Source organism: Python bivittatus, unplaced genomic scaffold (assembly GCF_059951505.1).
Source record: "Python bivittatus isolate LINGU-HERP-01145 unplaced genomic scaffold, Pbiv_v1 ctg000960_np1212, whole genome shotgun sequence".
Classification (NCBI taxonomy): domain Eukaryota; kingdom Metazoa; phylum Chordata; class Lepidosauria; order Squamata; family Pythonidae; genus Python; species Python bivittatus.
In genome coordinates this window covers 4,780,709-4,794,094 of record NW_028277124.1, presented here as the reverse complement: position 1 = coordinate 4,794,094, position 13,386 = coordinate 4,780,709, and the positions used below count along the sequence as shown (strand labels likewise).

General features: G+C 37.3%; 1 protein-coding gene across 4 annotated transcripts in view; it reads right to left on the bottom strand.

Moving 5' to 3' along the window:
* Window positions 1-13,386, bottom strand: part of ADAMTS16 (ADAM metallopeptidase with thrombospondin type 1 motif 16) — an 81,672-nt gene that overhangs the window by 49,835 nt on the left and 18,451 nt on the right. For 3 of the 4 annotated variants that reach the window (XM_025163474.2, XM_025163475.2, XM_007423317.4), the window contains exons 4-11: window positions 12,829-13,102; window positions 11,355-11,554; window positions 10,167-10,250; window positions 5,070-5,229; window positions 3,588-3,693; window positions 2,434-2,571; window positions 1,219-1,372; window positions 281-376 (exon numbers count right to left, since the gene is read on the bottom strand). In XM_025163474.2, the coding sequence (XP_025019242.2) occupies window positions 281-376; window positions 1,219-1,372; window positions 2,434-2,571; window positions 3,588-3,693; window positions 5,070-5,229; window positions 10,167-10,250; window positions 11,355-11,554; window positions 12,829-13,102 (1,212 nt within the window). The remainder of the gene's footprint in view (window positions 1-280; window positions 377-1,218; window positions 1,373-2,433; window positions 2,572-3,587; window positions 3,694-5,069; window positions 5,230-10,166; window positions 10,251-11,354; window positions 11,555-12,828; window positions 13,103-13,386) is intronic. The other variant, XM_025163476.2, reaches the window with a different exon arrangement.

Below are 13,386 nucleotides of genomic sequence, written 5' to 3'. Positions count from 1 at the left end.
TCTTAAATGCGTCAGATCATCAAAAGAATACTTACTATTCACATGAAAATATGAAATGCTCTCAGTAAAGAATGAACAAACATATATCCAAATTCAAATTATTCAGATGTAGTAAAAGTGACTAAGAGCTACTGAATGCTATTTTCTTTCTTAAAATTTATTTTGATGAATATTAAAATAGAGATGCAATGCATTTTATTTCCCATTTCAACTTGCTTTCTTCATAGCCCCCACTTGTACCCCTCACTTATATAATAGCATCAATCAAATATTTTCTTACCATATCGTAACCACAGATTGTACCTTCTGCAGCTGGCATAAATTTGGTTTCACATTTTCTGCCAACTCGATGACACCACAATGCTTTACAGATATCCTGATTGAGTGAAAGGGTAGATGAAGAAACATCAACAAAATGAAGTACAGCATTAAGAAAGATTTATTTCCAAATGTATCTATAGTGAGAATTTTCTATGGCTTATAGAAGGAAAGCAAAATCATGCTCTTAGTATGTAGGTACCATACTACATTTACACACAGAGTTGGTTCGTTTCCTTCTCTATCTTAAAACAAGAACCAACCACATTGAGGGTCAACAATGGCAATCACAGGACTTTCATGGAATTATACTTTCCAGATGAAATTTTACTGAAATATTTGGGCTTTCTGTCCAAATATTATATTTAGAATCAATACAAATGTTTCAAACCAAACTAAGAAATTCTTTTCTGGATTTCTATCCCACAAGGCTATCAGGAAAGGGGTTCCCTCAGGGATGACAACCCAACTTTGGACTGTTCTTCCCAGGACACTGTTCATTCCAAGGTACTTTCCAGCACAAATGAAGACTAAAAAATGTCAGGCTGTTAGCTCGTTTTTATTTTATCTCAGCTCTTTTATTGCACTATTCTAAGCTGTTCTGATAACTAGTTTGAATGGGGAAGTCAAATGGAACATGATGGTATATATGTATGTATATATGTAAATAAATATATAAATAAATAAGAAAATAAGTAATTGAAATCGAAATCAGTTTATTAACTTCTAGCCTAGACAGAATAATCGTTTATGAGAATTAGAAGATTCACTATTTTCAAACTAATGTGTCTCACACTTTTTGTGGGAATAAACTGAGGAAGAAGATGGAATAATTCATGTACATTATTCTGAGCTCCTTGATTAAGACTAGATTAAATAAAATAAATATATATTTTTTACCTTTTTAAAGTCCATCATGCATAGCTTGGCTTTCTCTCCAAACTGCCATTTGCACTGAATAGTTGCATCATATAGCTCCCCTGGAAGCTTCTCTGGATATTTGTATTCATGCACAGGCTTTGGCTGATCAGCAAGACACAAGGACTGAGGAGAGCTAGAAGAGATCCAAACAAGACATCTTTGGCTATATCAAATTCAAATTTAAAAATGACCTTTACTATAGCTAGTCATTTCTGAAAGAGGATAACTTTAGATCACAGTCCTCATAACATGATGTTAGCCTTCCAAGAAAGGTCAGACTAGGAAACCAATGCCATATAGGACAACTTTTATTGTAAAGCTATAGTAACGGAATCTTGCAAGTCTGAGTGTGCTTTCCCCTCCCACCCTTAATCTTTGTGAGAACTAGGGAGGGGCTTTTCTGAAACATTTACTCATGTTACTTTCTTGGCTTGGGCTCAGGTCCCTTTTATCTGACCATTGCCTTGGTAGTGGTTCTTCCTCCTGTCCTTCAAGGCCATTCCCTCTGTCTTCTACATATGTCCATTCAAATGAAAGGAAGCAGGAATATGAGGCAGCCAAGTTTGGAAGAGGCATATGTAGAAGGTGTTTTGACTCAGATCAAAGGTGGAATTTTCCAAGTTGGAGAAAGAGAAGCTAGACCTTTGATTTAGACTTCTTAGTTGTTTTGTAATTAATACAAAACTAGTATTTATGGCTGCCACTACCATGCAACAAAAAATATTTTTATTTATACATAACATATATTTTTTATAGTCTTATATAGTCTATATATAGTCTTCCCCATCTGCAGCGGATTAACATTCCCATGTTAGGTAGGACAGTTATACTTGTAGCTCAACTCATTTGGAGGGGCAGTTCCAGGGGCAGATTGGAGGTGTGCAGTCTCCTCTCTCATATGTTCTTTGAACACATTAACCAAATTCCTATAATGTGTTCTTTTATCCCAAAAAACAAACTGAGGAAATTTGGTCCATCAACAGCTATTTTATGGACCATATAGAACTATACCCAGATTTACCACCATGTGTAATCTGGTATGCTGAGTCTCAGTGAGACTCACTCGAGTCTCACTGCAATTACATTGGTACATGCAGCTTTAAATAATGAGACTTTCATATTTTAGGGGACAAAAGCAAGTTTCTCAGAGCTTATGCTTTTTCCTCAGTAGAATCATTCACTGAGCACATGTACCTTAGAAATGTGTAGAGATATTGACGACTACAAGCTGACCAGGAGAAGACTCCATTGTGTCCTGCTAGTGTGGGTGACATAATATTACCTTCAGACTTTTTGCAAATATTTCCTTCTCCATCGTGGACCATGCCAAAGCTGTAAGAGGTAAAATGTTAATTTTATGATACCTTTACAAATATCTTCTCATAATGCCAAGATTCTAAAGTGGGCAGAAGAGGAATCTCAACTATAATTTTCACTATTGTGCACAGTCTTAATCTTGATACGCTTTTGAAACACAGTAGATCTTCTAATACATTTCAAGGGGCCCTTTAAACATTCCATCTAAATAATATTATTCAACATAAAGTTAGAGTGCCTCATATATGATTATCAATGTGTGTGGTTTTGTATAGGCTATAAATAATTTTAGGCAGGAAAGATTTTAGGAATACAAGCAGATTGATAAGAACAGATTTGCCCCAATGCAGCTGCAACCTGCATCAAACTGGGCTAGCCTAACTTGTTTAACAATATGTACTGGATCATAAAACTTGCTAACCTACTCTGTACTTAACCAGGGCTAACTGCTTGTGATCACAAAACCCATTAAGCCACAATCAAACAGACCAGATTATGGCTTAACACAAAGTATGAACACTTTCTGTAAATTAGCACACATACAATGGCACAGGAATTGTGCATACAATTAAAAATTGTCATACTTCTTTGGTTGGTTCTGTAATATATCTGGGGGTGTAAGAGAGAGAGACAGAGATTTTACATATTAATATAGTACAATAGAATGAATATTTTTTTTAAAAAAATTCAGAATAAAATTACCAAGGTGGTTTTAACATACATCACTGGCAAATTATAATTAGTCAGAAACTATAGTTTAAACATGATTTTTAATATTTCTATCATTATAGCCACCACTGCCACTTCTGGAGCCCCAGTGCTAAGAAGATGGAACACGGGGCAGGCCAGCATCCTCAGTTATGTTTCCCATTATATTTGAAGGTCAAACTGTGACTAAAATGTAACCAGTAACCATAGTTAGAGGAAATCATAGCTTGATCTGATAACTAAAAGAGATCTGTCATTTTTTGGCAGGAAGGATTTTGAGATTAAAATTCTTTCTTTTTCCAAAGACAGGTTGACAAACTTACTTATGTCCAGACTCATGAGCAATAGTAAAAGCAAGTCCAAGCCCGGTATCTTCATTAATAGTGCAGCTGCGGTATTTACTGCACATGCCACTTATTGGTGCAAATCCTGGAGAGTTTAAGTGAAAGAAGAAGATAAATAGCATGCCTTAGGGAAAAAAATGGGATCAGACAATCAAAATAAGGTAGGAAGGGATATCTCCTTTTTCTTAAGAACAACAACAACAACAACAACAAAAAGGTAAAATTTGATAGCATATAGCTGTTGTGTTTAATTCACATACAGTTAGTCCTCACTTATTGACTGTTCATTTAACGACTGTTCAAAGTTAAAATGGTGCTAAAAGCTACTTATGACTGGTCCTCACACTTACAACCATCGCAGTGCTCCCGTGGTCACATGATTGCAATCTGGGCACTTGGCAACCAGCTCGCACTTATGACAGTTGCAGCATCTCAGGGTCACATTGTTGTCATTTGCGACCTTCCCAGCCGGCTTCCAGTAAGTAAAATCAATGGGGAACTGTATGATTCTCTTAATCACTGCATGATTTGCTTAACTACCACCACAAAAAATGTCATAAAGTCAGGTGCAGTCATGTGTTTTGCTTAATGACCGCCCTGCTTAATGATGAATTTTCTGGACCCTATTGTGGTTGTTAAGTGAGGACTACCTGTTTATTTCCTGCTGTCCCTAGAAGCTCCAGCTGTGATATAGTAGGAGTCCCTGTGATGCATTAGATACAGAATTACAGGTAGGCCTCAACTTATGACCATTTGTTTAATGAGCATTTGAAGTTATGATGTCACTGAAAAAAGTGACTTACAACTGGTCCTTGCACTTATGACCATTGCAGCATCCTCACGTTCACATGGTCAAAATTCAGGTACTTGGCAACTGGCATATATTTACGATGGTTGGAGTATCCCAGGGTCATGTGATTGCCATTTGTGACCTTCCCAGGGGGCTTCCGACAGGCAAAGTCAATGGAGAAATCTGGATTCACTTAATGACCATGGTAATTCACTTAACAGCTGCAGCAAAAAAAGTCGTAAAATCAGGTGTGACTCACTTAATGACTGCATTACTTAGCAACAGAGGTTCCAGTCCCAATTGTGGTCATAAGTCAAGGACTACCTGTAGTCTTTGAGTAGGAAGATGCTGGCACAGAATACTCCTGTTCATTAATAAGGTTGGTGTCCTTCCCTATCAGATGTTGCTACTCCAAGTAGGGTTACAAGGAGAAAATGGAGAAATCTCTATGTACTTGATATATTTAGTCTCTGTTTAGAACTGCAACAACTGGATTGTTATCATGATACAAAGCTATAAAAATATTTTAAATAATGGGACTATTTATTTTTTTCATCATCTCAGTATCAGGACAGAAGCCAGATTGCAGGTATTTAGCACCTGCAGTTGAAGACATCAGTCTTGCCAAAGCTCCTTGGCGCATTCATGCTACAGTGCAAGCAAGGACTTACCTAAGGTATCACAAGGCTCATTCTTCCAGGAACAGATGTCAAAGCCGGTCAGTAAAATTGCATGGTCGTGGCGGCTGCCATCCTTTCCCATCAGCCCAGACTGCCACTGACAAAAGCTACTCAGGGTATGGTCAGCATGGTGATTAATCACAAGGCCTGGCTGCAGACAAGTCAAACAAAGGAGCACCTCCCTTCAGTTTTTTATTGGAAAGTAAAAATGAGCACAGGTTTTTTTTAATACAGTTCACAACTGAATAAAAACAGACCAGCATTTTGGGGCAAGATTGAGCAACAACAGAACACCACCATTTTTCTTCTACGTAAGTAGAGATAAAAACAGCTTAGACAAAATAAATTGATGTCCCACGCTTTGGTCTACTTTGCAGAATCAACTTGACATTTTTAGGAACTTCAAAGACCTATTGTTAATGTAAACTTGTTAGAAAGGCTTGTATTGCCTAATGCAACTCACTAGCCAAGCCCAGGCAAACCATCAGGGCCTTGATATAGGAGTTCTTCCTAGGACTGAAAAACTAATATATTTGTCAAGCACTTAGCAGAGTACCAGACCTGGCTAGTAAAAGTATTTGGCTTGGATGGATCCAGATTTGTAGACCTGGTTTGCATCCTGCCAAGTGATTAATAAATAATGAGCATTGATTATTATTGCACAAACTCTCTTCAGTTTATTAATTCACTTTCTTCTGTGGTTTTATCAGATGTGTTGATATGGCATCTTGGAACACAGAATACTGTATTTGTTGTTTTCTCTCTCTGAATTTCAGTTAGCAACTGGAACCAGTTGAGACAAGAGTATGGAGCAGTTGTTTCTAAATCACAGTCATTTGCTTCACCAAATAATGTAATTCTAAAAAAGGTTATGGAAAATATGATAACAAGAAATAATAGAGATGGAGGAATTCTAGAATCTTTATTATTTTTGCAAGATTGGTAACACATCTTCACTTTCCTCAGTAAAAAAATAGTTTCGCTATTTTCAGATATTTTTTAAAAACCTCCTCCAGAATACATTTTGACTTTCAAAAGCCATCATTTCATTCTTGGTGTTGCCAGATTCCAGCAGATTCTAATTCTTCCAGTGACTTTTAGCCAACTGTGCATGCACAGTGAGGTTTACAACACATACAGCTTACCTGGATCACAATGGATTATTTGCTCTGTCCTTGGAAACCTAAATAATACATTTTTGGTAAATAAGGCAAGACCCAATGTTCACCTATAACTTTTATAGTAGTGAACTAGGGGTGGTACTCCAAAAAGTAGACTATCTCAATGTCCTGTGCTAATTCCTCCATGTTTTCTTGTACTCATGGCTAGGGTTTGTGAAATAGTTCTCAAAAGCAAAGTTAAGAAATCAGGTACCTCCATTTGTTTAGGACACCACCCTTCACAGCTGATGACTGACTATGGTAACTAAAGCCATTCTAGTTTTAGTCCAAAAAATCTGGAGGGCAAACATACTGGATTTAATATTTTCTTCTCTCCTCTACCTTCTCTGCTGTTCTGTATAACTAAATACCTGAAATATCTGGGATTGGGAGAGAAGAGTATTGATTGCAGAGAGGATATATGAAGCCATCTTCAAAGCCTTTCTTCCCTGATACTGAAGCAAGACGAGTGGCTAAGTGGAAAAGAGGTGAAGTGAAACTCCTTTCATCTAGGGATTTTGTTCAAATATTTTGGAGAGCAATATTGCATAAATGGGTTCAATGTCTGCACTTATGAGTAAGTTATAAGAAAAAAAAAAGACTTTATGGAGAGTTAATTAACTTTAAAGGCTAGAATTCCAATAAGACAGATTGTCATGTCTGGGCAGTTGGTTGAGATTTTTGTACCCATTCAAGCCATTGGTACTTATCAGATAAGCCTTTTGAGGAACATAAGGATATATGTTTGTATGAAGCACCATGAGCAACTAACAACTTGGCCACAACTACAGCTGGATCTAGTCCACAATATTAGCATACTGTAATTTTAAAAAGTAAAATCAGTTGCTTCCCAAATGTGTCAACCACCAAAGCATCAAGCCTAAAACGTATGGTTTCTGAGCATTAGCTTTAAGCATGGACCCTGAATAATAAATTAATCCAGAAGATACACCCCACTTTAACAAAAGAATGTCAGAAAATAACATGATTAAGTTGTCTTCATAGGGAGGGAGGTAGATAGACAAATCAATAGAATCTCCAACGAGATTAATATATTATGTCTGTCTAATATTATTTCTTCCTCTGGACTTGGAATAAAGCATAGGGAGAAAAATTAAGGAAAAACAATGAGAAAGGCCTGCCTTTTCTTTCAATAGCATTTACATTTCATTAAAATTATTAGAGAAGCCACACAAAGGCATTTTCCTATGCACAACTCCAAGTGATTAATCAATTCAAAGCGGCAGCTGTAGAATATAGTTGGCTTTAAACTGTAAGTTCTTTCCCATTTTCTAGCTAATTAATTTTTAGCTCCCTCTGCTCTGTTTATATGATCAATAGCACACATGTATTGTTATGGATAGACTCAAAAGCAACAGAACAGCAAGCAAAAGATTTAGAGGAATAGCACTTCCAAGCCAGAGATATAAAGGAAAATTATGTCACAGGTGTAAGATCAAAAGATTATTCTTCCTACTCTTTTCAGGTTGGACATGGTCCCAGCATGAAAAGCTAAACATTCAGTGTAATTAAGCTGTCACATCAGGAGCCCTGATCGCTCAGCACATAAAATGAAGCATTACATTGCTAGCAGAGTTTTCTACTGTACAGGAGTTTGGAGTCAATTCAAAAGCAAAAAAAGGAAGGAGGGAAATAAATGATGGGAAAATAGACTTTAATGTACCATCAACATAGTTGTAACAGCTGGAGTGATGATAGTCTGGAGTTTTTCTTTCGTGGCCTAACAGGGAAAGGATGTTACCTCAAACCACCATGCTTAAGCGCTTCAAGTATTACATTGGATACTCCAGAAATGTGCTCAGAATAAAAATGTGCCTGTTAGCACCCTGTTCACTAAAGACAATGGAAGAAGATAAAAAATTCTGGCTTTTTGTTTACCATGAAACACATCTCCTGGTGGGGCTATGCATATATAATCCTTCAATCACAGTTAAGCGGTAGACATAGACTTATTCGTTCCTCAGTGATATACAGATTTTTCCTTTATGTTTGTGATGCTACCATGGTTAATCATGTTTCATGACAACTATGAAACGTGGTTAACAATTCTGGTTCAAACCAGTCCAGAATTGGCAATTCTCTCTCAGTCATAACTGAGAATGAGAGGGGACAGAATGGTATTTGAAATGAGGAGGAATTATGAGGGGAACCATACTAGAATCATGTGGCATTTCTGTCAGAAGGCCATCAGTCTGAACCACTCTGTCAATCAATTGTAAATCATAACCTGGCTCTATAATCTCTATAATATTCCAGCCTAAATATGCATTTTTTTTGGTCTCACCAGAGAAACAGTCTTACCTGGCTAAACGCACATTCTCTTTCTCCAGATTGTCACTCCCTTTGGAACTTGACCCCTGCCCGGGCATTTTCTGTTTCCCTCTAGCTATGTTGAATTTCAGTTGCAGCTTTTGACACTTGATACCTTGCTTGCCTGTTATTGCTTACACAAATTAACTCTTCTTAGTGCTTAGTGTAGCCTGCCCTGTTGACCTCTGGCCTCACCGGACTGAAATCTAGTTCCCTCTGAACTTTGGCTACATAGAATCTGACCTTGGTTAACCTCTGGGAGAATGGCTGTTCATACAAGACACAAAGCCATACTGAGGTTTGTTTGCTCTTGGCTTTACTGGATGTGCAAATATCATACATTGTAGCTTAGCCAGAGGTGTGAATCAGTCCATAATTATTTGTTGACCTGTGGGTAAAAATATTCTGGCTAAACATTACGGTGAAGCAGCCAATGTGTGATGTTGTAGTCTGGCCCAGGCCCTTCGAACACCATTAAGCAATTGTGCTTATAGATCCAGACTGCTGTGGCAGAAAAGCCAGCAGTTCCATTTGATGTGTCATAATTGCACTCCCTTACCCTTAAGGCATCTAACATTCGTTTTCCATAGTCCTGACAAGCATAGTGCTCCAGGATCCAGGCCCCTTCCTTCCCAGTGGTCCATAGTTCAGAGGAATGATCTAGTGTGGGATTCCTCAACCTTGGCGACTTGAAGTTGTGTGGACTTCAACTCCCAGAATTGGGAATTGAAGTCCACACATCTTCAAGTCGCCAAGGTTGAGGAACCCTGATCTAGTATACCCAAGGAGATGGAGCTATGTCCCACCAAGTCACTTGATACCCTGCCTCTGATCTGAGAAGAAGATTAAGTTCAGGATAAAGAGGGTCAGAGGATGAGGCATAAAGCTTGCAGCTTCTCTGAGAACTAGGGCCAGGTTTTAATACCAAATGCTCAGGATGTCATTTGTGAAAAACAAGGCACATTGTTATGTTGGGAATGAGTGATTTGAAACACACAGCAAATCAAAAAAACATAATTGGGGATTAAAAATCCCTCTGTAGATGCCATATAGGCAAAACAAAAATTCATGGATGTAATGGATGAAATGGAGTAGGAGGAAGGTCATGATTACACCTGTGGACTGGTCTTTACTCTAAGATTTTCTCCATTTAGGCATGTAAAAATGTATATATATTGGCTGTCCTAGTGTACCCAAGGATAGCTTATTTACATATACATATACACACACACACACATACACATTCACACCCACTGTATAGAAGTGCTTATCACACTGGGTCTACGCACAAGACTAACAAGCACAATCCTGAACATTCTGTTTCATAAGTTTATTCTCTTTAAATTTACATTTGCATAAAGATAAAGGAATACAAGATTGTATGAATACTACAATGATAAAGGGTAGTTTCTCTGAAGCAGCCTTACAGCATGCATTTCTAGAAATTGTAATTCAACACATCTGGCAGGCACTGAGCTAGGGAAAGACTGATCTAATCTTATAATGCTTCTGCACTGAGATGTCAGGAATTGAACCCAAGATCTGGTTTAAAAACCAAGTTTAATTATTCTACTTTAAAATGTTGAATATACTGTACCTGCTCTTCTTCCAAAAGTATCAAGCCAACAATTGCAATGTTGATATTACCTCCAATTGTTCCATCTTTGAACAAAGCAGAAACCTGAAATATATTTTAAAGAAATCATCAAACTATTAGAGTTTGCTAGACCAGTGCCAACTATAATGAGAATATAATCTTTGATCTCATCCATAGCTATCCTGTAGCCTCGAATTTTTGCCTTTATTTATATAAACAGTACAGAAAAAGAAATAGAAAAGAGAAAAAAGTTATATATGTGTGTGTATTATATGTTATTATTTGCTTCTCATACATGTATACACAAAGCTTTACACAGCAGTTTCAATAAAAGATGACCGTATTTCATGCTAATTGTCTACACTCAATCTACGTCAGTTGTTTCTCAACCCTGACAACTTTAAGACATGTGGGCTAAGGGTGAGAAACACTGATCTACATTGATGTGAAATTTGTTCCTATTCATTGAAGGATACTTGAGAATATGCCTGCATGTGCTTGTGTCCATACATACATACACGCAGGCATATAGACAGATACATAAAGAGAAGCACATGTACATTGAGGTCAGCAATGGGAAACAAAATGTGTCCTTCCAGCTGCATGATAGCAACAGATGAAAAACCTGAGTTCTTCCTTTTTTCCTGATAGTCATTTCTACCCATTAATGTTATGAAGGTCCTAGAGAATCACCACTTTAGGGCACCAGTAGTGTGATGGTCTTCTTTTGATCAAGGTGGCCCTGCAGGTTCTGCATCAAGGACTTCCAGTGCTTTGAAGTGGCAAGTTGGCTATGCTCATCCCTTGCTTTTCTCAAAGGGAAAAGTAGGAGGGGAGCTGAGGTCTGAAGAAGAGACACTGCAAGAATCTTAATGTGTCATGAGGCAGTTGCCCCTTAGGGATGGGTGAGGCATCACTGTGGGGCTCTGTATTCAAGTGATACTTTTAAGATGTGGAATGTTAACATACTTGCTAAATGTTACTCATATCCAAGAAGAAGTGAATGTTGCTGTACACCAGGGATGGGCAATGGATTTCTATTAAAGGCAGCATAGGAATCAATATCACACAAGAAGAATCCTTTGGCTGGGGGCAAGGAGAGGCACATTCTTGTTTGAGGGGGTTTAGAAAATTATAATATGTATTCTGAATAAATGTTCAGTAATCAACTTAAAGGAACATCCGTACCATATTAAGTATAGTTAGAACGTATGTAGTAATATTGTCATAGCCATGGTTTTGCATCATCTTTTTGTCAACCACCACCAAAGTCTCAACATTGAACTCTTTGGTCTTATGAGCTTTCAGAAGAGATCGCTTGTTTCTCAGTAGAAGGTTATATTCATCTGGTAAGATATAGGTGTCTCCACCTGGAGGCTGAGGCATATCTGCAAGAAACAAGGCAAAAGATGTTCAAATAAGACTCAGAGTTATGTAGGTTCATGTAAATGACAAAATCAAACCAAACGAACAAGCTGCCCATATAAGCAAGAATATAGCTCAAGGATATGATGCATTTCCAGCATCACAATATAGAGATCTACATGTACTCCAAGTCCATGGCTGTGCTACCTTATAATTTTTAGCACGATACTTCCTCCCATTAAACCTTGTTTCCATCCAATGCTTCATATACTAAGTATACAGTACAGAAAATCACAGAATATTCCCATAAATCTTGAATAATATGGGAAGGAAGTTATGGAAAAAATTGCAGCATTCTATAAGAATGAACCCTATTGGTATATTCTTAAGTTAAGTGCATAGGGACTGGTTTGAGCATTTGCAATCCCTCTGACTTTGCTGAGCTGTGAAAAAATGTTTGCAAACAGTTATAGAAATTGCAAAGTCAATTAATATATTGAATGCCCCCCCATTAAAAATATGAAACAAATGAAAACAAAAGACACAATCCAGGCAAAAGTAAGATCTTTTCATACTTTATGCATTAATTGAAATCAACAGAACTTAAACATTGTTAATATAGTCCAAGCAAAGTTTAGCATATTAAAAAACCATTTATTTAAATTGTGCATAAATTTCCCCTGGTTAAATCAATGAGGCTTAAGAATGCTTCATTTTGACTGGATTGGGCCAAAGATGCTTAGAGACAGCATGAATTGACAGCCTGATTTTTTGGAGGTGATTTGAACTATATTTTCTGTCCCACTGGTTGGGGGCTGATGGGATTTGAAACCCCAAACATCTATGATACCAAGTTATTTACTCCTCAGATTAAAAATGGGGAAATATGTAGATGTACTCAAAGCCAATTTAATTTTTAGAGCACTAATAATAGTGGAAAATATAGAAGAAAGCATTAGATGCAACACATCACTGATTGTTTGTTTATAGTTCAGGAGTACCAGCTTTAGGAAAAGAGAATTTTGAACAGTGAAACCCTAACATGACAAGAAGTTTACACTACAAACACAATCATGTCTATTTGCTTGTACAGTTGATATGGAATTGCATTAGAACAAACATCTCACACATCACATTGTGCAAAGCAGTAGCAAATGTTCAGTTTAACTTCATTTTTAGATCACATCTTATCTGTGAAGACATTTGTTTACTGGAAAAAGCAGAACTGAATGTCAAATTGGCAATCTTAAGATACATAGAACAAATAATAAACAGAGGAAGAGACATCTTTACATACATTTTTTACGCCTTCCACAAAAGTGCTGTTTTTGGCGCCACTCAGAATTGTGAGAATGGTGGTTATCTTGAAAAACATGATTGCGAGCCTCTTGCTGACTCTCATCATTCCTAATTACCTCATTATTATTGATTACCAGTTTAGGTTCAGTCGATCTCTTATACAGTACATGAGAACGGTGACCACCAGGAGCAGAAATGTTACGTTTAAGTGCAATATTTGGAGGTAGTGGTTTTAAAAAGTAATCAGCTTCCTGGGTCCTGATCAAGCCTGACTAGAAAAAGAAAACACAGTTAACAACAAGGCCAGTGACTTCCAATAATCTTTGAGAATGTTTCTTTCAGTTCTCTTCCCATGCTCAACTTTCAGCTGCCCCTTTTACAACATGCCTAAACTTAATGTTGGCTCTAGGCAAACCAAGATTTTCAAAGCAGAAATTAGCCTACGGATAGATATTGCCTCCTCTCTAAGCTAATTTTTCCCACTACCCTGTCACTTGTAACAATGACCTACTATCTTTATTCTAATGCTAACCACAACTAACACCAGCTCAGGTTT